This window comes from Somniosus microcephalus, chromosome 32 (assembly GCF_052327205.1).
Source record: "Somniosus microcephalus isolate GS21.2 chromosome 32, FLI_Smic_1.0, whole genome shotgun sequence".
Lineage (NCBI taxonomy): Eukaryota > Metazoa > Chordata > Chondrichthyes > Squaliformes > Somniosidae > Somniosus > Somniosus microcephalus.
In genome coordinates this window covers 31120915-31145583 of record NC_141018.1, presented here as the reverse complement: position 1 = coordinate 31145583, position 24669 = coordinate 31120915, and the positions used below count along the sequence as shown (strand labels likewise).

Here is a 24669-nt window from a genome sequence, read left to right as displayed (position 1 = left end):
AGTCCTGCAAGGGATTCCGGGGACTCAGTGTTACTTGGACGACATCCTTGTAACAGGTGAAGATGACAGTGAACACTTTAACAACCTAGAACAGGTGCTCACTAGACTACGGGAACATGGGCTGCGAGCCAACCGCCCCAAGTGCGAATTTTTTAAGAAACATATCGTATTGTGGCCACGTGATTGATGAAGAGGGGTTACATAAGTCCCCTGACAAAATTGAAGCGGTTGTTAAGGCCCCAGCGCCTGAAAATGTGTCGCAACTGAGGTCATTCCTCGGATTGGTGAATTACTATCATAAGTTTTTGCCGAATTTGTCGACAATTCTGCACCCACTGAACGCCCTGCTACGAATGGGGGTAGCATGGAAATGGAGCGATGATTGTAAGCGTGCTTTTCAGAAGAGTAAGGACTTAGTCACTTCAAGGGAAGTTTTGGCTCACTACAACCCAGCACTGCCAATCAGGCTGGCGTGTGATGCATCTCCCTACGGCATTGGGGCGGTACTGTCACATAAATTCCTTGATGGTTTAGAGAGGCCGATAGCTTTTGCGTCACGCTCGTTAACTTCTGCCGAGCGTAACTACGCCCAGGTTGACAGAGAGGCCCTCAGCCTAGTGTGGGGGGTGAAGAAGTTCAATCACTACCTGCACGGTCAAAAATTTACTCTACTAACCGATCATCAACCTCTTGTCTCCATTTTCAACCCTCAGAAGGGCGTACCGATAATGACAGCACAACGGCTGCAGAGATGGTCCCTTTTCCTAGGGGCACACCAATATGACATCGAGTACAAAGGAACTAAACAGCATGGAAATGCTGATGGATTGTCACGTCTACCGTTGCCGACGGTGGAAGACGAAGACCTTGCAGTGGATCCAATGGAGTTATTCCACTCGACCATAGTCGAATGTCTCCCTGTGACGAATGCAAACATAGAAAAGGAAACACGGAATGACCCGACACTATCATGGGTCTATGATTTAACGGTGAAGGGATGGCCAGCACATGGCGAACCACTGCTGCCAGCATTCTCGCCGAGAAGAGAACAGCTGTCAGTGTGCAGAGGAACCTTGATGTGTGGATCCAGAGTAGTAATTCCACCTAAGTTGATGGATAGAGTGCTCAATGAGCTTCATGAGGGCCATCTGGGTGGGGTAAAAATGAAGAACTTAGCCAGAGTGTTTGTGTGGTGGCCGGGAATCGATAGAGAAATCGAAGAGATGACCAAGAGCTGTGCAGGATGCCAGAAGGTCCAAAACGCCCCACCACCAGCTCCTCTGCATCCATGGGAGTGGCCGTCATCTCCATGGCAAAGGGTGCACATTGATTTTGCTGGTCCCTTCATGGACTCGATGTTTTTAATTGCGGTGGATGCACATTCAAAGTGGCCAGAGGTAATAAAAATGTCCTCAACCACCACGGAAAAACTATCACAGTTTTACGAATCATATTCGCCAGGAATGGGCTGCCTGAACAGATTTGCTCTGACAATGGACCACAGTTTGTGTCTGAAGAGTTCCGGAGGTTCTTAAAGAACAATGGTGTTAAGCATTACACATCTGCCCCATATCATCCAGCCACTAATGGATTGGCCGAGAGGTTTGTCCAAACATTCAAGAAGGCTATCAAGGCATGTGTAATGAAGATATACCCCTACAACACAAGGTGGATAACTTCTTGTTTGCCTACCGGAATGCGACACATGCGGTTACCAACCAAACTCCAGCCATGATGTTCTTCAATCGAAGACTACGATGCCGCTTGGATTTGGTTAAGCCAAACGTCCGAAGAGATGTGGAGAACAGGCAGTTTCAGAATATGAATGAAAGGCCGACCAGGAGTTTTAAGATAGGTCAACCAGTTTTGGCCCGGGACTACCGCACTGAGAAATGGCAGCCAGGAACGATTTGTACATGACAAGGACCTCTCATGTATACCGTGGATGTTGGGGAGAGCATTGTAAGACGCCATGCTGACCAGATTCTAGAGTCACTGGAAAACGTCAACTCCACACCATGATCTGATACACCTGGTAATGAAATCGACGTTCCAATTGCAGCTACCGCAGAACCGGTAATATTGGAAGCAGATGAACCAAACAACGACATTGATCCCGACTCAACATTGCCAGAAGAACCTGATACCCCAAAGAGGCGTTATCCAGACAGAATCAGGAAGCCTCCTCAAAGACTGAACTTATAATTGCTTAAACTTAACCAATGTATCTAGCAACAGTAATTGTGATTGTAATTAGTTATCATTTAGTTGTTAAATGAATGTTATGTACTGTTTATCTAAAAGGGGAGAAATTGTTGTGTATGTACCTTTAAGAGAATAACTGGTCTCAGACTGCAGTACCGGCAGTGACCGCCCCTGTATAAAAGGCGCTAGTGAGCCTCTGTGTTTTTAGTTTCACTATGGACTTCCACCAGTAAAGACTTATTTTGTTCACTCCTGCTGTCCGTGTCTCAATTATTCACGGACGTAACACAAATGTATTTTGTCAAAGTCAACAGGGAGATTTAAACTAGAACAATAGATCCTTGGTAATAACAACAGAAAATGCTGGAAAAACTCAGCAGGCCAGGCAACATCTGTGGAGAGAGAAATAGAGTCAGCATTTTGGGTTGAAACCCTTCGTCAGAACTGAAAAAACACAGGAAATGAAACAGATTAAAAGGCCAGTTTGGGGGCTGGGAAATGGGGCTGAAAGAACAAAAGAAAAGAGAAGTGAAGAGACATTAAGAGGTATTCAAAATGAGACAAGATGGTGATAGGACAGTGGAGACAAAAGACGGCTCTAGATTAGGTGTGAAATGCGCTGGCAGGATGGGAGACAGCTGCCACGTGGGAGAGGAAAAAAGGGGAAGGGCACAAAACAAAGGTGTGGCTAAAAAATAGATCCTTGGTATCATTTTGCCATGTTAGAAGTGAGGGACTTGTTCAAGCATCAATTTTATGTTGAGATTTACCTGTTTAATGTTAAATGAATTCATTTGTTGCTTTTTAGCCTGAGTCATCAGTCTGATAAGAGTGCATCTGGCTACCGAAAAGAAGCAATAGTGAGATATATTCCTGTAAGCCTGAATACAGTGACAAAGGTTGTCTGTTGCTTCCCAGGGTCTGACAATGTTTAGCTAGGCATTGGGCAGGGAAAGGCACACTCCAGTTCATCGAGGATGTGAGGTCCAGTTATGGGAGTGGTCAGTGCCACGGAACCTAAGGAGAATATCTAGCGTAAAAACCCCAAAATTGTACAGTGCTGACCAAGGCATTTAAAATATTGCACAGCTGAATTTCAATCTGTAGATGTGTGCTACAACAGAGGACTACGTGCATGCTGAACAGCAGAGGCAGCATGCTATATACGGAGCTAAGCGCTCCCACAACCAAGGGCTCGGGTAAAAGCTCTGCGGTCCTGTCGCGAATGGTGGTGGAGAATCAAGCAACTAACGGGAGGAAGAGCCTCCATGAACATCTCCACTGTACAGTTGGTAGCACCTTCGCCTCTGAGTCAGAAGGTTGTGGGTTCAAATCCCACGTCAGGGACGTGAACACAAAAATCTAGGCCGACACTCCAGTGCAGTGCTGAGGGAGTGCTGCACTGTCAGAGTTACTGTTGTTCAGATGGGACTTTAAAACTGAAGCTCGCTCAGGTAAAAGGGGAGTTATTCCTGGTGTTCTGGCCAATATTTATCCTTCAATCAACATCACTAAAACAGATTATCTGGTCATTATCACATTGCTGTTTGTGGGAGCTTGCTGTGCACAAATTGGCTGCTGAGTTTCCTACATTACAACAGTGACTTCATTTTTAGGGTGGACGTCTATGCCCAGAACATACTATTAATGAATGAATGCTTAACTACATTCTCAGCCCATTACCTTAAGGCAGCTGTGGGCCATTTTATTTTGAATTGTTTAATGCCGCGACTGAACTCGCAGGCAAAGAAATGTCTTTGTGCGTTAAGCATTCACTAACAGTGGCCTAGAAATTGGGTTTTGGCGCAGCCAGGGCTTTAGCGCCGGAAGTTAGTGCCGGCGCTAATCCCCCTGCGCGCGCCAAAAATTCAGTAGCGCCGCGCCCAAATGGCTGCGGCGCTACTGGAGGGTTTCAGCGCCTCCCAATGGGCGCTACCTGCCCCATTGCGGCGCTGTTCCGGCGCTGCGGCGCCCGATGCGGTGCGGCAGGCTGGGGAAGTGCAGGCCTCCTCCTTCCGTTAAGGAGGAGCTGCCTGCACCCGGCCGCGGCCCGCGCAAATCTCTGCAGAAATTCAGTGCCCTTAGCGCCGATTTTGCGGCGCTAGAGGGCCTAGCGCTGCAATGGGCGCCGTTTCCTAAATTGCCTGGGGCCCTTCCGCCGCGGTAGACCGGTAGCGCTGCGCCGGCACCGATGACGTCATCGGTGTGCGCAGCGTCCCGGTTGCCGTGGTAACCCGGCCCCAAGCCGAAATTCAGTTGCGGCCGCCTCGCCAGTGGCAGCCGCAACTAAGACTCCGGCAAACGAGTGCTGCCGGAGTCTGCGCCGGCGCTTTAAGGAGGCGCGGCGGCCGGCCGCTTTCCCGCCGGCCGCCTGCCCGCAGCTCCCTCCCCGGACTTCTCCCCCCCCCCCCCCTCCGCGGAACAGATGCAAGCCCGGCACTTGTCCGAGGTGCCGGGCTCATTTTTGCAGAGATTTGCGCGGGCCGCGGCCGGGTGCAGGCAGCTCCTCCTTAACGGAAGGAGGAGGCCTGCACTTCCCCAGCCTGCCGCACCGCATCGGGCGCCGCAGCGCCGGAACAGCGCCGCAATGGGGCAGGTAGCGCCCATTGGGAGGCGCTGAAACCCTCCAGTAGCGCCGGCAGCCGTTTGGGCGCGGCGCTACTGAATTTTTGGCGCGCGCAGGGGGATTAGCGCCGGCACTAACTTCCGGCGCTAAAGCCCTGGCTGCGCCAAAACCCAATTTCTAGGCCCTAGACTATAATCTCTCGGCAATGATAGTGTAAATTTCAGTAACGTGACTTCAACATCTAGCTTAAGTTTCACGGCATAAAGAATCGAGCATTTAAGGGGGATAAAAAAAAAACACACACCATGTGCACCAATATACAGCACACTTTATTATTTCATATCATTTCATCATTAAAAAGTGCACAGTTACACACATCAAAAGTTGACCTAAAAAACAATCAATGCCTGATTTCCATTGGCCCCATTATCAAATGCCGACAGCTATTCAGCGTGATTAGCAATGAAAAGGGCCGTCACTGTCGCGATTGATGCCGAGTTTAGCTGGCACTGGGAAAAGGATTGATCAGATTTGCTTAATGTTTTTCATGTTGAGACGGTGTAAATCACATTCAAAAGGCTTTATCGCGCACGCGGAACCGACGCAGTGAAAATGACGCACGGGTCTCTCCTACACAGAATGTGCGGCAAACGCTTTTTTAATGAAGAGAATGGCCAAGGAATTCGATCGCAGCTGAAAACGGGCACGCAGGAGGGCGGGGCGCTGGGGGTGGCGCGGATTGGGCATGGCGCGTGAGGAGCGAGGTGGGCACTACACGCCCCTGTTAGCATTAGCCCAGGCAGCACGTAATATTTGTTAGCTTGACTCAGGCATGCGGCCGGTACTGCCCGCACTATTCATTGGCTCTTTGGGTGGTGGGGGGGGGGGGCTGAATATTGGGTCAATCTGACACCTCTTAAAGGCGGCCAGCGGCTCCTAAAGGGGAGGTGCATCTGACTGCAAACAACAGGCAAACACTTGGAAGGAGAGAAATGGCTGCAGAAAGCACCGGGAGGGTTAGGGTTAGGGCACCAAGGTTCTCTGGTGGTACCTTGGTGCAGGCGGTGGACAGGAGCAGGGACTCCCTCTTCCCCACCCCACCCCACCCAGCGAACTGCCTGTCCTCCAGGCAACAGCTCCGCTGTCAGTGAGAAGAGGTGGCAGAGGAAGTGACTGCCAGGAGCTTAGCAACAAGGACATGACCGCAAAAAAATTCAAGGATCTCACCAAGGTAAGAATACTGGCTCTCTTATTCTATGCTCACACCTCCACCACCTCTAGCCTCACAATTCTCCCCTCCCCCCCACTTCACATTACTCTCCGACAATCACCGCACCTCCCTTCACTGCACATCCTTCTGCTCACACTCAACACGCTCACCACTATCGCAACCCTCACTTCCCTACACCCCCCTCATCTTACACACGGCATACCAGCTACTTCACCAAGACGGAATGCAAGAGGAGGCACAGGACCCTAATTTAATAATTTATTTCGGTGTTTTCCATAATTCTGGCATTTTCTGCTGATGCCAATGGGGAAGCCCAATCCAATAAGACACTTTCCCGAACTCGCCCGGGGCCAGTCTGCCAATATAGTGTGCGGCAGCGCCAGGGCTTTCCAACGAGCCGGCCCTGACCGCAATCGGACACGGGAGTCGGGAACAACAGGCGTTCGACTGCCGCCTGGCCAACCGGGCAAACCACTGCCGTTTTAAACATGGGAACCCCGGGCTCGATACGGAGCGACGGGCACCCGGCTTCGGGTGGTGCATGTCCGGCCAGACGACGAAGCTGCCACTATGGGTGCGATTGAATTTCTAGGCCAATGTCCCTTCAAAAGTGAAAGTCACCACTCCCATCTCATTTTAACAGGCTATGTTCTGGTATCTGCCTTGATTTCCACCAAATCTCTCAATTTCCTTCAGTTACCCTGTACAGCGCAGTTTTCCGCCCGAATATCAAAATTTCCCAAAATGCTGTTTTCTAGGTAATTTTTGCCAATCTGTGTGGCAATGTTAAAGGAGAAAATCCCATTTGGCCCATCAGGCCTGCTCAGTCCACATGACCATTGACTCTCCCCAAACAAATTAAGCTCTTCCAAGCATCTCTCTTTGCAACATTGCAACAGTGACTGCACTTCAGAAAGTACTTCATTGGCTGTGAAGCGCTTTGGGGATGTCCGGTGGTCGTGAAAGCGCTACAGAAATGCAAGTCTTTCTTTCTTTCTCTTCCCCCAAAAGGTAAATCAAGCAAAACTCTCGAAGACCTACATATAGAACACGCTTAAAATAACACCCCAACTGAGGAGGACTCAAACTGGACTAAAAATTATTTTTCCGCTGCCTCTCCCATCCTATCGACCATAATCTGGTCCATCTGCGCCATCTGGTGGTGGAGGGCGAGTGGCCACGTCCAACATCGACAATACTATTCAGAGGCTTGGGTTTTGGTTTGCTTTTAAAGTAGTCTTGTGGACTAAGAGAAAACAAAATGTCAAGAGATGAGAAGGTGAGAAACCCAACATGTAATGTGGAAAATAGTTACTAAACGTCCTGTTATTAGATTTTACGAAGGTAAATTGCTGTCTTTCTTCATATCTTTTCCTTCGGGCAGAAAGCTCGTGGTTCAGAAGTTCTCGTAGTGATGCATGAAGTGAGCCTGGTCTCGCTTGTTGATTTGTTGACAAGCTTTCTCTACGTTTTTGGTCAGTCCTGGTGGTCCACAGCTGAAAACTCCAATTTTGCCCACCTGTTAAGAAAGGTTTAACAAATTTGACTTTGTAGGACATACACCGAATGACCCACTCCAATACACCCCCCGCCCCCCCCCCCTCCCCCACCCTCCCCCAACCTTGCAATCTCCAGGTAGAGGCAAAAAAACAAAGGGAAAGAAAAACATTTGTGTAATTTGGGAAAAGCTCTGGGAAATTCTCACCTGACTCTCTAAAGCTCCCGGAGACCGTGATTGCCCATGACTCACCATAACTCATCGAGTGTGCTGAGTGGGCAGCACTCTCTCTCGCCTTTGAGTCAGGAGGTCGTGGGTCCAAGTCCCACTCCAGAGGCATGAGCACAAAATCTAGGCAGACACTCCCAGTGCAGTACTGAGGGAGCACTGCGCTGTCAGAGGTGCCGTCTTTCGGATGAGACATGAAACTGAGCCCCCGCCTGCTCTCTCAGGTGGACGTAAAAGATCCCATGGCACTATTCTGAAGAAGTGCAGGGGAGTTATCCCCGGTGTCTTGGCCAGTATTTATCCCTCAACCAACATCACTAAAGCAGATTATCTGGTGATTATCACATTGCCGTTTGTGGGAGTTTGCTGTGCGCAAACTGGCTGCCGCGGTTTCTACATTACAACAGTGACCACACTTCAAAAAGTACTTCATTGGCTGTAAAGCGCTTTGGAACATCCTGAGTTCATAAAGGCGCTATAGAAATACAAGTCTTTCTTTCTATAACCACAACTAACTATCAGTTTACCCTCCATAACTAGAAACATACTCTTCTTTCAGGAACTTACCAAGTTTCCTTTATCAGCACCTATCATATTGCCATTTTTCTCCCTATTCCGAGTGGCTATAGATGCTGGCATGGACTGGTTAGGCCAAAGGATCTGTTTCTGTGCTGTATATTCTATGTAATTCTATGTAAAGTTTTGACTGTGGGCGATATAGATTCAGCCATCTACTGTACATCTCTCCGGATTTTCTAATAAAATTATTTATAAAGGGCGGCTAAATTGATATCACCCGTTTTTACACTGTCACCCAAAGACAAGAGTCTGGAGCCCGATGGTATAAAGATCTCCCGCCTCTGCTTGATGTAGAGGATCGGGGTGAAAGAATCTTTGGACAGCCCATTCCAGTTGCTGGCCCACACAAGTCTACACCACAAGATTGCCGCTAACTAGCATCAAATTCTTTAGACGGTTAAAAGTGACCTTCTGTCAGAAGCGGGAGCCTCCCACCCACACAGCAAGGAGTGTTATTCTGCGGCTTGGAGTCAAAGAATATTATTGAGGTGTAGCAGCTAGCCTCCGCTGGAAGTGTTCGAGGCTGATACTTGGGAGCAAAGGTGAATCATAGTTCTCTGGCAGTAATGATGTGTCCTCCCTTAATGAGATGTATCCAGAGCTCCTGAAGGGTTTAGATAGAGTAAATAAAGCGAAACTGTTTCCAATGGCTGAAGGGTCGATGATACCCGGACTTCAAGGGTTAAGTTACGAAGAGAGATTACACAAACTAGGGTTGTATTCCCTAGAATTTAGAAGGATAAGGGGTGATTTGATCAAAGTTTTCAGGAACAGATAGGACAGATAGAGAGAAACTATTTCCGCTGGTTGGGGAGTCTAGGACTGGGGGCATCGTCTAAAAATTAGAGTCAGACCTTTCAGGAGTGAAATTAGGACTCACTTCTACACACAAAGGGTGGTAGAAGTTTGGAACTCTCTTCTGCAAATGGCAATTGATGTTAGATCAATTGTTAATTTTAAATCGGAGATTGATAGCTTTCTGTTAACTAAAGGTATTAAGGGATATGGGGCAAAGGCGGGTGTATGGAGTTAGGTCACAGATCAGCCATGATCTCATCGAATGGCAGAACAGGCTCGAGGGGCTAAATGGCCTCCTCCTGTTCCTATGTTCCTTTGACCAGAGGGCACAGATTTAAGGTGATTAGCAAAAGAACCAGAGGTGACATGAGGAAAACTTCTCTTAGGCAACGAGTGGTTAGGATTTGGAACGCGCTGCCTGATAGGGCGGTGGATACAGATTCAATAGTAACCTTCAAAAGGGAATTGGATAAATATTGAAGGAGAACAAATTGCAGGGATATGGAGAAAGAGCGGGGGAGTGGGACTGACTGGATTGCTCTTCGAAAGAGCCGGCGCAGACTCGATGGGCCGAATGGCCTCTTTCCGTGCTGTGCTATTCTATGATTCTATTGGGTCCACCTCATCGCCCATTTATTCATTGCAAGTATGAAACCCCTATTGAAAGTGGTCTAATTAAGGAGTTCAAAAGTCTTGTGTCTCTATTTGTAATGAGGCAAAGAAAACACACACGACACAATTGGAGCCTGGCCCTCCTGTTGGGCAGTTTAGGAGTGAGATCCCCTTTCCTTGGTTAAGGGGCTGTAGTTGTAAAAAATGCCGATGTTGAACTCACCTCTGGGTGAACCTCCTGCAGCGAGTTGAAGAATGGGACAAACTGCGGCCTCCCGAAATGTGTGATGGAGCGAAGCCCTGTGAACAGGCTCCGGTTTGACACTTTCTGAAAGTGACGCTCGCAGATGTACTGAAGGAGAGGGAAGGCATCAGAAATACGTTAATAAACTAACACCTGAAAATCAATAATACCGACTAACTGATTGAAAGTAGGGGATTCCACCCTTTTCAATTGGGCCTATCGTTGTTCTACAAGTACGATTAGTGAGTGAAATGGGTCGCAGTTAACCATTGGACGAACTGGCCCTGGAATGTGCTGGTTGGTCTGTACATTTTAAGTCCTGCAATAACTTGTTATATTACTTAACATTCAACAGCAAAGCGGAGACTTGAAACTGGCAGCCTGCTAGTTCATTAATGCCTGGTGCTTTCCGTTTCATGGCGAGGCCACCTCGCGGTTGGCTGCTGTTTGCTGATTTTTAAAAAAATATTCGTTCCTGGGATGTCGGCGTCGCTGGCAAGGCCAGCATTTATTGCCCATCCCTAATTGCCCCTTGAGAAGGTGGTGGTGAGCTGCCTTCTTGAACCACTGCAGTCCGTGTGGGGAAGGTGCTCCCACAGTGCTGTTAGGGAGGGAGTTCCGGGATTTTCACCCAGCGACCATGACGGATCGGCCGATATATTTCCAAGTCAGGATGTTGTGTGACTTGGAGGGGAACTTGGAGGTGGCGGTGTTCCCGTGCGCCTGCTGCCCTTGTCCTTCTAGGTGGAAGAGGTCGCAGGTTTGGGAGGTGCTGCCGAAGAAGCCTTGGTGAGTTGCTGCAGTGCATCTTGTAGATGGTACACACTGCAGCCACAGTGCGTCGGTGGTGGAGGGAGTGAATGTTTAAGGTGGTGGATGGGGTGCCAATCAAGCGGGCTGCTTTGTCCTGGATGGTGTCGAGCTTCTCGAGTGTTGTTGGAGCTGCACTCATCCAGGCAAGTGGAGAGTATTCCATCACACTCCTGACTTGTGCCTTGTAGATAGTGGAAAGATGTTGGCATTGTGCCCCTGGAGGCACTTCAATAGATGTAATGAGTTTAGACACCTCCTGAGGAGGTACACTGCAATACGAGCTGGCATATCGGAGCTGGTACATGGTGCGCTGGTACATCAAGAGCTGGTACATCAGGAGCTGGTACATCAGGGGATCAAGGGATGTGCGGATCGGATGGGAAAGTGGCACTGAGGTAGAAGATCAGCCCTGATCTTACTGAATGACGGAGCAGGCTCGAGGGGCCGAATGGCTGACTCCTGCTCCTATTTCTTATGTTCTTATTCTCTGGGTCATTTCTCCTAAATGTGACTTAAAAGAAGGCTGCTCCTGCTTCTAATTCTTATGTCAGAAACATAGAAACATAGAAGATAGGAGCAGGAGTAGGCCATTCGGCCCCTCGAGCCTGCTCCGCCATTCAATGAGATCATGGCTGATCATTCAAATTCAGTACCCTGTTCCTGCTTTCTCTCCATACCCCTTGATCCCTTTAGCCTTAAGAAATATATCTAACTCCTTCTTGAATATATTTAATGAATTGGCCTCTACTGCCTTCTTTGGCAGAGAATTCCACAGGTTCACCACTCTCTGGGTGAAGAAATTCCTCCTCATTTCTGTCCAAAATGGCTTACCCCTTATCCTTAGACTGTGACCCTTGGTTCTGGACTCCCCGACCATCGGGAACATCTTATGATCAGGAGCTGGTAAATCAAGAGCTGGTACACCAGGGCGTGGCAGCACACTGTGAGCTGGTGCATGGTGCGCTGGTACACCACGGGCTAGAACACCATGGGCTGGTCCACCAGGGGCAGATACACCATGGGCTGTTCATTAGGGGCTGGTACACCACAATGTGGTACCACACTGGCTGGTACACCTGGGGCAGATACACCATGGGCTGGTACAGTACAACACCAGATTAGAAATAGCTTATGTCTGGCGGATAGTCCTCTGCCCACTGTTTTAATGCAGGTATTAGCCCCTCTTCCTGCTACAATGGCAGCGTAAAGAATGTCTGCTCCTATTTCGTGTGTCTAATTCTGTTAGATTCAGGAGATGGTTCTGTGATAGTAGATTGGCGGTTAGGATCAGATCAGCCATGATCTTATTGAATGGCGGAGCAGGCTCGAGGGGCCGATTGGCCTACTCCTGCTCGTATTTCTTATGTTCTTATGTTCATACAAACGCTTTATGCATTTTCTGGCTCACAGCGCCAACAGCACTTTCTAAGCTCCTATCAGTTAACAATTCGCACTGGGCGGGCGAGGCGCAGTAACTTACAAGCATGGTGGTTCTGAGGTCGAACTTTTCGGCTAGCTGGGTAATGTAGGTGTGAACGGAAACCAGGTCATTTTTATCATTCTCCTCAACTTCGCGAATGATGTCCGCCATCCACTCAAACTGTCGCTGAGTCCGAGTTACCCAGATAAAGTACACCTAGTGGGGAAAGGGTTAACACACTTTACCATGTGGAAGACTGAGGCAGCATTGTATGATGCCAAGGATGAGAGACTTCAGAGACTGGAGAAGCTGGGCTTGTCCTCCTTGGAGCAGAGAAGGTTAAGGGGGGATTTAATGGAGGCGTTCAAAATCACGAGGGGTTTTGATAGAATAGATAAGGAGAAACTGTTTCCAGTGGCAGGAAAGGTCAGTAACCAGAGGACACAGAGTTCAGGCAATTGGCAAAAGAGCCAGGGGCAACACGAGGAAGAAAAAAATTACGCAGCGAGCAATGCTCCCTGTAAGCGGCACTTTATTCCGCGCGGCCTGTTTCTCTTAATGCGCGGTCCCTTAAAGTTTCTGCATGTGCGCGGTATTTACAATGGAAAAGCCGGTGAGCGGCCGGCGTGGGACCTTGCAGAGTACCGCGCGCCCGCGCACCTTAGCTGGAACATTGGCAGGGAGTTGCTGTGATCTGGAAACGCGCTGCCTGAAAGGGCGGTGGAAGCAGATCCAGTAATAACTTTGATAAGGGAGTTGGATAAATACTTGAAAAGGAAAAAAATGACAGAGCTGCGGGGGGAAAGAGCAGGGCGGGGGGAGTGGGACTAATCGGATAGCTCCTGCCGAGAGCCGGCACAGGTACGATGGGCCGAATGGCCTCCTTCTGTGCTGTACGATTCTAAGATTCTAAGTGAAACTGGATGGTCCGTCACCAGCCTCTCCAGCTACAACAGCGGAAGTTGTGTCAGCGTTTACTTTTGGCAGGTAGCTTCAAGTTTCCTTCCACATCCATGTCCAGAAGATATAAATTATATTTTTGGTTATAAGAAAGTTGGAGCGCTGACTGCTTTTCTGTACCTCGCGTAACAGGATCGTAGAACCGGCTTCACTTACACATCTCTCTTAGTTACCTTTTTGCAGGTGATCTTGCTGAAGACCGAAGACTTGAAGACGAGATCTTTGAGGATTGATGAGAATGGTGTTACACCGATGCCTCCCCCAACCAGAACAGACACCTCAAATTGGTTCCATTCTTGGTGCCCTTCACCAAAAGGTCCGTCCAGATATATCTGTAGGAAATAGAAAGGTTTTGTATCAGTCAGAGGGCGCTTAGTAACATATTTATTTCACGATTTGAAAAGAATATATTTTTTGTCCTTGAAAGGAAGTTGCAGAGCTATGGGGAAAGAGCGAGGGAAGTGGGACTAATTGGACAGCTCTCTCAAACTGAGTCAGCTGTGGCTCAGTTGGTAACACCTTTTGCCTTTGAGTCATAAAGGTTGTGGGTTCAAGTCCCACTCCAGGGGCTTGAGCACATAAACATAGAAACATAGAAGATAGGAGCAGGAGTAGGCCATTCAGCCCCTCGAGCCTGTTCCGCCATTCAATGAGATCATGGCTGATCATCCAAATTCAGTACCCTGTCCCTGCCTTCTCCCCATATCCCTTGATCCCTTTAGCCTTAAGAAATATATCCAACTCCTTCTTTAATATATTTAATGAATTGGCCTCCACTGCCTTCTGTGGCAGAGAATTCTGCAGGTTCACCACTCTCTGGGTGAAGAAATTCCTCCTCATTTCTGTCCTAAATGGCTTACCCCTTATCCTTAGACTGTGACCCCTGGTTCTGGACTCCCCGACCATCGGGAACATCCTTCCTGCATCTAGTCTGTCCAGTCCTGTCAGAATTTTATAAGTTTCAATGAGATCCCCTCTCATTCTTCTAAACTCCAGCGAGTACAAGCCCAAGCGTCCCAATCTCTCCTCATACGTCATTCCTGCCATCCTAGGTATCAGCCTGGTGAATCTTCGCTGAACTCGTTCCATGGCAAGAACATCCTTCCTCAGATAAGGCGACCAAAACTGCACACAATACTCAAGATGTGGTCTCACCAAGGCCCTGTACAACGGCAGCAAGACATCCTTGTTCCTGTACTCAAACCCTCTCACTACGAAGGCCAACATACCATTTGCCTTCTTAACCGCCTGCTGCACCTGCATGCTTACCTTCAGCGATTGGTGCACAAGGACACCCAGGGTGTCACTCCCAGTAAAAGCTAGGCTGACACACCCAGTGGAGTGCTGTATTGTTGGAGGTGTCGTCTTTCGGATGAGATGTTAAAGGGAGCTTGCTGTGCGCAAATTTAGTTATTAAGGAAAAAAGACCTGCATTTATATAGCTCTTTTCACGGCCTCAGGACGTCCCAAAGCACTTTGCAGCCAATAAAGTACTTTTGAAGTGGAGTCACTGTTGTAATGTAGGAAACACGGCAGCCAATTTGTGCACAGCAAGCTCCCACAAACAGCAATGTGATAATGACCAGATAAATTGTTTTTGTTATGTTGATTGAGGGATAAATATTGGCCAGGACACCGGGGAGAACTCCCCTGCTCTTCTTCAAAATAATGCCGTGGGATCTTTTACGTCCACCTGAGAGAGCAGACGGGGCTTCGGTTTAACGTCTCATTTGAAAGATGGCACCTCCGACATTGCATCACTCCCTCAGTACTGCAGTGGGAGTGTCAGCCTAGCTTTATGTGCTCAAGTCCCTTGGAGTGGGACTTGAACCCACAACCTTCTGACGGAGAGGCGAGAGTGCTGCCCACTGAGCCACAGCTGACTCTGCTAGGACACTGTATGGTTTCAGTAAAGGGAGTGTAAGGATATGGTATCAGACTATCAGAATTAATCTGTTGCACAGTCGAGACAACTGATGTATTGTGATTCAAACAGGAGCTCATTAAAGTTGCATCAGTGGGCAACTCCTAGTTAAAATATTGGAGGCATTTTGAAATAACAACAAAAAATGCCAGAAATAAAAAGCAGGCCTATCCACATCTATAAATCGGACAGTTTAAGTTATTGTAGCAAGTGGGACCCTTGATCTGAACTATGATGAAGTGTCTGGGCCCCACAATCGTTCCCCTTCACAGATGCTGCAAATTTCCATAATTTGCAGTTTTTTTCTTAAGGTGTTCAAAGCCTGCTTTTGTATTAAACTGTAGTGATCACCTAAACCCAGCACTGGTATTTGGTGCACGTTACTAAACAGCATGCAAGATTTCAGTAAACGTGTTATGGAAACTTTGACATTTCCCGAATTGTTCAATCTCGTTTCAAGTGACTTCAGACACAAAATTTAAAAGTTTAGCTGAGCCTTTCCTGGTCATTATCACATTGCTGCTTGTGGGAGCTTGCTGTGTGCAAATTGTCTGCCGCGTTTCCTACATTACAACAGTGACTGCACTTCAAAAAGTACTTCATTGGCTGTAAAGCGCTTTGGGATGTCCGGAGGTTGTGAAAGGTGCTATAGAAGTGCAAGTCTTTCTTTTTACAGTTGTCTTCATTGCTATGCACTAGGAAGCATAAATATCAGACTGAGCTCCTGCTTCTGACCAGTATCTAGTAACCTCCGCTGGGAACTGCATAGTTGTGAGTATGATCTGAGGGCAGGGTTTGGGCTTGGCTGCTCTCCCAGATCGTCTGTTGCAATTCACCATCTAGGTTTACAGTTTACTCCTTATACAGAGGAAACTCTCTTAACTGGCAAAATTCAAGAGTAGGTTCAGGTAAGTTTTATTATATATTAGTGGCCGCGTAACCGGGGTTCCTGCACCTGTGGCCATGTAACCGGGACTCCTGGATCTGTGGCCATGTAACCGGGGTTCCTGGATCTGTGGCCGTGTAACCGGGGTTCCTGCACCTGTGGCCGTGTATCTGGGACTCCTGGATCTGTGGCCATGTAACCGGGACTCCTGCACAAGTGCCGTGTAACCGGGGCTCCTGCACCTGTGGCCGTGTACGGGGCTCTCGTACCTTGGTAAGTATACCTCTCTGTAATCCGGACTTTTTGATCAACCGGCACCACGCCGGTCCCGTCGGTGCCGGATAAAAAAAGAGTTTCCTGTATTATATATACACACACATATATAATTCAAAGTCATTTTTTTGCACTTAAAAAAAAATCAAATGTTCCAATAATTCAAATTGAGCAACATAAACACCATGGTTCAGTGGGAATCTATTGCTTAAAAAGCATTGAATTATCAGCTGATTAGAATGAAATGACTTTGAATTAAGAGCTGTAAACTGTACAGCATAAAGATTGACCATTCGTGTGAGGTACTGAGGGCAACCGTTCTGTACTCCGGCAAGAGTCAACACGTTCAGCAGATGAGCAGAGAAGGTGGAGGTTAAAAAAAAATGTTTCCTGAATTTTCCAAATGTATTCCTTTGGCGTGAGGTACATCTACGAACAACCTCCCTGTGTGTTATCACTGCATTGACTTAAGTCTTACTTCATGCTAGCATTACCTTTGGGTGTCCACCGAGCTTTCCAACATTCTCCGGGGAGTACGTTTCCCGTAACTTTGTCGTCCATGGCCCCACTGCTCTGATGTGGAGACTGAGGGTGTCCTCGTTCGGCGCAGACGTCAAGGTGAAGGGATGGTACTCATCAGTCCCCAGCGACAGACACGCGATGCGTACCCATTGACCAGACTTGTACTCAAAGTCTTGCGGACGTTTAAATTTCAGGTGAGTAACACCTACAGCCAAGAAATACAGCAAAAGGTGGATGTCACTGGTACCTGAGGACATGGATCTCAATCTAACGTTTCCTACAATACAACAGTGACTACACTTCAAATTGTACTTCACTGGCTGTAAAGTGCTTTGGGATGTCCTGAGGTTGTGAAAGGCGCTATAGAAATGTACTTCTTTCTTTCTTTGATCTGTGTGAGACAGCAACATATTTCCCAGCCACAAACTTGATTTTAAGTGTGCATTAAATATATAATTTATTTCTCAATAACCCACAGGTAGAATAAAATGTGAAAAATTATACTGCCTGCTACACAGCGCCATATATACCATGCAATGTCATACACACACACACGAACATACAAATTAGGAGCAGGAGTAGGCCACTCGGCCCCTCGAGCCTGCTCCGCCATTCAATAAGATCATGGCTGATCTGATTACTCCACATTCCCGCCTACCCCCGATAACCTTTCACCCCCTTGCTTATCAAGAATCTATCTCCCTCTGCCTTAAAAATATTCAAAGACTCTGCTTCCACCGCCCTCTGAGGAAGAGAGTTCCAAAGACTCACGGCCCTCTGGGAGAAAAAATTTCTTCTCATCTCTGTCTTAAATGGGCGAGCCCTTATTTTTAAACAGTGACCCCTAGTTCTAGATTCTCCCACAAGAGGAAACATCCTCTCCACATCCACCCTGTCCAGACCCCCTCAGGATCTTATATGTTTCAATCAAGTCACCTCTTACTCTTCTAAACTCCAGCTGAGACTCCATGCAGTGTCATATATACCGTGAATTGTCATATATACCATGATGATGAAGTGCCATATATCTACAGGTCCTCTGGCAGTAAGAGACAAAGGTAATATTTGTCTCACAATCTTTCTCAGCTTTGCTGGAACAGTGCTGATTACAGTATATACAGGGGTGGGAAGCTAAGGCCCTGAGGTCATTTTTTGTAAGGAATCACACAATTCGCTAGTGCTGCGTGATATTAATAATTAACGCGTCAATGCCATTCGGGTCCATGTCTTTACTAAAATAGCAGGTAAAGGATTTCCCTGCAAATACATTAACGTGCTCATTACTAATTATTCAGCTAAAAGATCCTGAAAAGGACTCGTGCGGTTTCACTGCGACTGTTCAAAAAAGGAGCTGTGCCCATCCCTTGCCGTGGCAAATATCACTTGCATATCAAATAACATGGTTCTGTGAACAATCTCAGACTGTCTGATAGATGTCTGCAAGTTTTGACATGCATTTTAACACAGGAACAGGAGGAGACCATTCAGCCCCTCGAGCCTGTGCTGCTATTCAATGAGATCATGGTTGATCTGTGACCTAACTTTGCCCCATATCCCTTAATACCTTTGGTTAACAGAAATCTATCAATCTCAGATTTAAAATGAACAATTGACCCAGCATCAATTGCCGTTTACGGAAGAGAGTTCCAAACTTCTACCACCCTTTGTGTGTAGAAGTGTCTCCTAACTTCCTGAAAGGTCTGGCTCTAATTAGCTTTTTTGGGGGAAGAGATGTTCCAGATTTCCACTAACCTTTGTGTGAAGAAGTGCTTCCTGACATCAACATTGAACGGACTGGCTGTAATTGTAAGGTTATGCCCCCTTGTTCTGGACTCCCCCCCCACCGCCAACCAGAGAAAATAGATTCTCTCTATCTACCTTTGAACACCTCAATGAGATCAACGCTTCATCTTCTATACTCAAGGGAATACAAAGCCTAGTCTGTGCAACTTGTCCCCGTAATTTAACTCTTTTTAGCCCGACAGCACGGATGTCTGGGATTATCACTTCGCAACCAGCAGGAATGTACCTGAGGGCAGCAGTTCCGCCTTGACGACTGTGACATCCTTCTTCTTTCTGCTGAGGCTGATGAGTTTGTCGCCCAGGTAGATGAGTGCAGGCACAATGAAGTACAAGTAGAAGCTCTGTTGCTGAATCAGATTCGAACTCCCGTGGATGAGAAGCTGTATGTGTGGGGGGGGGGGGGGGGCGGACGGTGGGAAACAAAGATGAAATAAGGAAGGGTGGGGGAATGAAAAAAAAATTAAATGCTGGAAATACGCAATAGGTCAGTCAGCATCTGAAAGAAAGAGAGAGGCGAGACTCTTCCATTAGGAAGAAATCCATGCCATGTCCATCCCTAATTGCCCCTTGACAAGGTGGTGATGAGCTGCCTTCTTGAACCGCTGCAGTCCGTGTGGTGAAGGTACTCCCACAGTGCTGTTAGGGAGGGAGTTCCAGGATTTTGACCCAGCGACGATGAAAGATCGGCCGATATATTTCCAAGTCAGGATGGTGTGTGACTTGGAGGGGAACTTGGAGGCGGCGGTGTTCCCATGCGCCTGCTGCCCTTGTCCTTCTAGGTGGTAGATATTCATGGAGCTCTTTTCTCAATAATCCAGTTCAAAGATACAAATATAATGTTAAGTTGGAATCTCACGATTAATTTAAAGTCACACGGACTGCAGCGGCTCAAGAAGGCGGCCCACCACCACCTTCTCAAGGGCAACTAGGGATGGGCAATAAATGCTGGCCTTGCCCGCGACGCTCATATTCTAAGTCTGAATTGCGGTTACCTGGAATGGCCTCAAAGAACCACCAGTAATACTTCTGAGGACGCTCTGATCTACAAGGCAGAATCACATTTGAAAACACAATGTGAGGTGAAGTTTAAGTGCAATTACCAGAATGTACAGGATCATATAGAGGTGGTGAGTCACCCAGAAGGCTCGGAAGCTCATGCGTCGGAATTGGCGGGAGGCAAAGACGTACAAAATTGCCATGACGACAAGAAGCAGAACTCCGGTCATTCCTAGAGTTGAAAACAGTTACCACAAGTTTTACATTTTCTCCCCCTTCACCCCTCAGTTCTTACACAGCCTCTACAATTATTACCTTCCCTAATGGTGTGCATCCTGGCTGGGGAGCCTAGAACCAAGGGGGTCACAGTCTCAGGATAAGGGGTCGGCCATTTAGGGCTGAGGTGAGGAGAAACTTCTTCACTCAGAGGGTGGTGAATCTTTGAATTTTCGTCCAGTGGATGCTCAGTCGTTGAGTATATTCAAGGCTGAGATAGATTGTTGGACTCTAGGGTAATCGAGGGATATGAGGATCAGGGGGGAAAGTGGAGTTGAGGTCGAAGTTCAGCCATGATCTTATTGAATGGCGGAGCAGGCTTGAGGGGGTCGAATGGTCGACTCCTGCTCCTATTTCTTACGTTCTTATTCTCTGGGTCATTTCTCCTAAATGTGACTTAAAAGAAGGCTGCACGCAGTGACACCATACGTCCCGGCCAGAATGGAGATGATTGGGTAACTCCCCCGTCAATCACTGCTGTGAGCGACTGGGATGGGTTTTACGCACACAACCTGTATTATGTAACTGTCCTCCACGCACTGGCCTAGAAATTCAGTGGGCTGCGCCACCCGTTAACGCCCAAAGAGGGCACTTAGTGGGTTTTGCGCCACCGGCCACGCCTCCCACTAAATTTAGCAGGGCGCTAATGGCGGCGCTAGCCGTTAGCGCTGCGCCGCCACCGATGACGTCATCGGTGTGCGCAGCGCCCCGCTACCGCCCCGATCGCCAAATTTGGTAGCGCCCCCTGCTTTAACGCCAGTCGCAATTTGCGACCGGTTCAGGGGGGTCTACCTGCGGCGGTAGAGGCGCTGAGGTGCGGGTCGGCCATTTTTTTTTGCTAGCCGCCTGCCAGCACCTCTTCACGCCGCCGTCCCCGGCCTCCTGAGCCCCCCCCCCCCCCCACCGCGTTGTGCCAGCTGTGTCCCAAGAGCCCGGCATTTCCCCTCGGTGCCAGGCTCTTTTGCCGGCACTCGCGATCACCGATCGCGCTGCAGCAGGCCCCTCCCCTTTAAGAAGGGGAGGAAGGCCTGCATTACCACAGCGCGCCATGCCGCAGCGTGTGGCGCTGCGGCATGTTGTGCTGCGATTTTCAGTTGCAGCGCCCCAAGAGGGATGCGGGGCGCCTCGAGTAGCGCCGCACTTCCGTTTGGGACGCTGAAACTGAATTTCCGGCGGGCGCTCGCAACTCCTTGCAGGGCGGTACTTCCGGTGCCCTGGCGAGACTGAATTTCTAGGCCACTGTGTTTTGCTGGAGAAACAAGCCTGCTGTACTGGGAGACTGTAGTTTCGGTCATGGGTTTTGGAGACTCGGTAAATTAAAGCCACAAGTCCCGCGCCCGCCTCCAACTCCTTGGCCGACACATGTTCACTCCGTGAAAAGAAAAGCCTTGAAATGATGCAGTGGGATATTAGCCTCCCGTCACTTAATGTGTTTTAGTTGAAGCATTAACCCATTCACGTTAAAAGAGTTAAACACCTCTGAAATAATGGAGCGAGGAGCTCAAGCTGAATATAATTTCAAAGGGGGGAAAAAATTCATTAAAGCCCCATTTGGGGCGCTAACTTTTAAAAGTTGAAAAAATTAGCACCAGGCGCTAATGCTTTTCAACTTTTAAAAAATTTGTTTTTGCGCTACAGGAAGGGAGTGGAGCACGAAATCAAGCGCTCCACTTGTTTCCTGGAGTGCAACAGGCAGCAGGCGGGATGGTAGGTGTGCAGTGCTGCACAATCCATTGGCAGGATAGGCGCACCAACGTCAGTGTTCTCGCTCAGGCCAACATCCCCAGCATCGAAGCTCTGACCACGCTCGATCAGCTCCGATGGACGGGTCACATTGTCCGCATGCCCGATACGAGACTCCCAAAGCAAGCGCTCTACTTGGAGCTCCGACACGGCAAGAGAGCCCCAGGTGGGCAGAGGAAACGCTTCAAGGACACCCTCAAAACCTCCTTGGAAAAAGTGCAACATCCCCACCGACACCTGGGAATCCCTGGCCCAAGACCGCACAAAGTGGAGGAGAAGCATCCGGGAAGTCTCTTCGCCGGGAGCAAGCGGAAGCCAAGCGCAGGCAGCGCAAAGGAGTGCACGTCAACCCAAGCACCCCACCCACCGTCTGCCCCACCTGTGACAGAGACTGTAGGTCCCGCATTGGACTCATCAGTCACCTGAGAACTCATTTTTAATGTGGAAGCGAGTCATCCTCGGTTCCGAGGGACTGCCTAAGAAGAGAAGACAATGGGTCATTGGAAGGCTCCTTCCTTCCCTTAAAGGGAAGGGTCATCGCTGCAGGCGTTACGAGGAAACGAATCCCCTGATCGCTGACGGCACCTCCGATCGGCGCCGATCCAACAGAGTGCCAGGCTGATCAACCGCGGCACCTGAGAAATAGAATTAAAAAAGCACAGAGTCCTGAGGAAACATTTTTGCCTGCCCCGCCGGCAATCCCTTAAACTACCGCTCCCCAAGCGGCCCTCCGCGGTGACAGCGCCTCCTGCAGCTGCCGGCGTTGACCCCCGATGGCGATGCTGCAGGAGGGGCGGAAGCCAAGTTCGCCTCCGGGGCGGTACCGGGGGGGGGCGCCGCGCACTGGGATGACGTCACGATCGCCGGGGCGCAGGAGATCGTAGCGTTGGGGTTTACCGCCACCGCTAACCTGCAGGGGAAGTTTGCGGGCGTCGGTACTCTCGCCGCGCCCGGTTGCAAAGTCGGTAGCGCCCCGTTATCGCCCCCGGAGGCGCTAACGGGAGGTGCAAAGGAGGTCAATTTCTCCCTTAAGTCTTTAATGGTGAGAGAATTACAGAGAGCTAGTGAGATTGTGCTCTCTGAATTAATTGTGCAGCTCAAATGGTTCCGAACCATCCACATATTAGGTCTCGTAAGGTTATCAATGAAATACTGTCGCTTTGTGTTGATATTATGATCACCCAAAATAAGCAATGATAACAGTTACCTGGAATGGTCTCAAAGAACCACCAGTAATATTTCTGAGGAAGCTCTGATCTACAAGACAAAAAGCAGAAAGGTAAATTTGCATCTGGGACCACTGCATCCAACTTGAAACATGAGAGATACCAATTACTGGGAATGTGCCTCTTGCGTAAAGCATTGTCACGTAAGCGTTTACTTCATGCATTTATGCATTTGGACTGACAGGATGGGATCTTTTACATCCACCTGAGAGGGCAGACAGGGCCTCGGTTTAATGTCTCCTCCGAAAGACGGCACCTCCGGCAGTGCGGTGCTCCCTCAGTACTGCCCCTCCGACAGTGCGGCGCTCCCTCAGTACTGCCCCTCCGACAGTGCGGTGCTCCCTCAGTACTGCCCCTTCGACAGTGCGGCTCTCCCTCAGTACTGCCCCTCCGACAGTGCAGCGCTCCCTCAGTACTGCCCCTCCGACAGTGCAGCGCTCCCTCAGTACTGACCCTCCGACAGTGCAGCGATCCCTCAGTACTGCCCCTCCGACAGTGCTGCGCTCCCTCAGTACTGACCCTCCGACAGTGCAGCGCTTCCTCAGTACTGCCCCTCCGACAGTGCAGCGCTCCCTCGGTACTGACCCTCCGACAGTGCGGTGCTCCTTCAGTACTGACCCTCCGACAGTGCAGTGCTCCCTCAGTACTGACCCTCTGACAGTGCGGCGCTCCCTCAGTACTGCCCCCCCCCGACAGTGCGGCGCTCCCTCAGTACTGCCCCTCCGACAGTGCAGCTCTCTCTCAGTACTGCCCCTCCGACAGTGCAGCACTCCTTCAGTACTGACCCTCCGACAGTGCAGCACTCCCTCAGTACTGCCCCTCCGACAGTGCAGCACTCCTTCAGTACTGACCCTCCGACAGTGCAGCGCTCCCTCAGTACTGCCCCTCCGACAGTGCGGCGCTCCCTCAGTACTGCCCCTCCGACAGTGCGGTGCTCCCTCAATACTGTCCCTCCGACAGTGCAGTGCTCCCTCAGTACTGCCCCTCTGACAGTGCGGCACTCCCTCAGTGCTGCCCTCCCTCAGTACCGCCCCTCTGACAGTGCAGCACTCCCTCAGTCTACCTGGAAATGACAACATGGAAAGCGTCCGTTTGGCCCAGTCGGTGTTGGTGTTAATCCTTCACACGAGCGGTCATCCTGATCCCATGTGCGCTAATCCCTTTATTCCGTGTAATTTCTGTGCCTTTGTACTACCACACGTTAAGGTAGTATCTTATAGCTTGATCAATAAATTTGGCGGTAGCTTCCAATATTGGAAGATTGATTCCATCCCAAAGATCATTACTACAGAATCAGAGATCTGTATTATTTTTAAACAAAGCTGTTCATTTTTTTTTAAAAGAAATATGTAGGTTTTGAGACCTATTTCTATCCTAACTCTTAATAAACAATCTCATTTCTGATGGCAGTGAAGACAGTTTGTGCCAATACGTTGACGATAATTTTTCCCCAGAGCATTTTGATTACCACCTCACAACCTAACTGTTAAGGCTGGAGTTATACTGCCGTCGATGCAAACTCAATCCAGTTCTTAAGTGGAAAGTGGGGGTGTCTAGCAACTGAGGGTGAAGGGTAGTTTGCTGAGGCATACTGGCACTTTCTGCAAACGGTAGCACAGTGGTTATGTTGCTGGACTAGTAATCCAGAGGCCTGGACTAATGATCCGGAGTACGTGAGTTCAAATCCCACCATGGCAGCTGGGGAATTTAAAAACAGTTAATTAAATAAATCTGGAATTAAAAAGCTAGTATCGGTAATGGAGACCATGATTGTCGTTAAAAACCCATCTGGTTCACTAATGTCCTTTAGGGAAAGAAATCTGCTGCCCTTACCCGGTCTGGCCGATATGTCACTCCAGGCCCACA

The 24669-nt window shown here is 48.9% G+C and overlaps 1 protein-coding gene across 2 annotated transcripts in view; it reads right to left on the bottom strand.

Annotated features, from left to right (window-relative positions):
- Positions 1–5082: 5082 nt before the first annotated feature.
- duox (dual oxidase) overlaps positions 5083–24669 on the bottom strand; it is a 70350-nt gene continuing 50763 nt past the window's right edge. For both annotated transcript variants that reach the window (XM_085972293.1, XM_085972291.1), the window contains exons 27-34: positions 22785–22834; positions 19663–19790; positions 18789–18942; positions 16732–16964; positions 13328–13486; positions 12255–12410; positions 9941–10069; positions 5083–7521 (exon numbers count right to left, since the gene is read on the bottom strand). In XM_085972293.1, coding sequence (XP_085828419.1) covers positions 7399–7521; positions 9941–10069; positions 12255–12410; positions 13328–13486; positions 16732–16964; positions 18789–18942; positions 19663–19790; positions 22785–22834 — 1132 coding nt within the window. In that variant the 3' untranslated portion in view covers positions 5083–7398. The remainder of the gene's footprint in view (positions 7522–9940; positions 10070–12254; positions 12411–13327; positions 13487–16731; positions 16965–18788; positions 18943–19662; positions 19791–22784; positions 22835–24669) is intronic.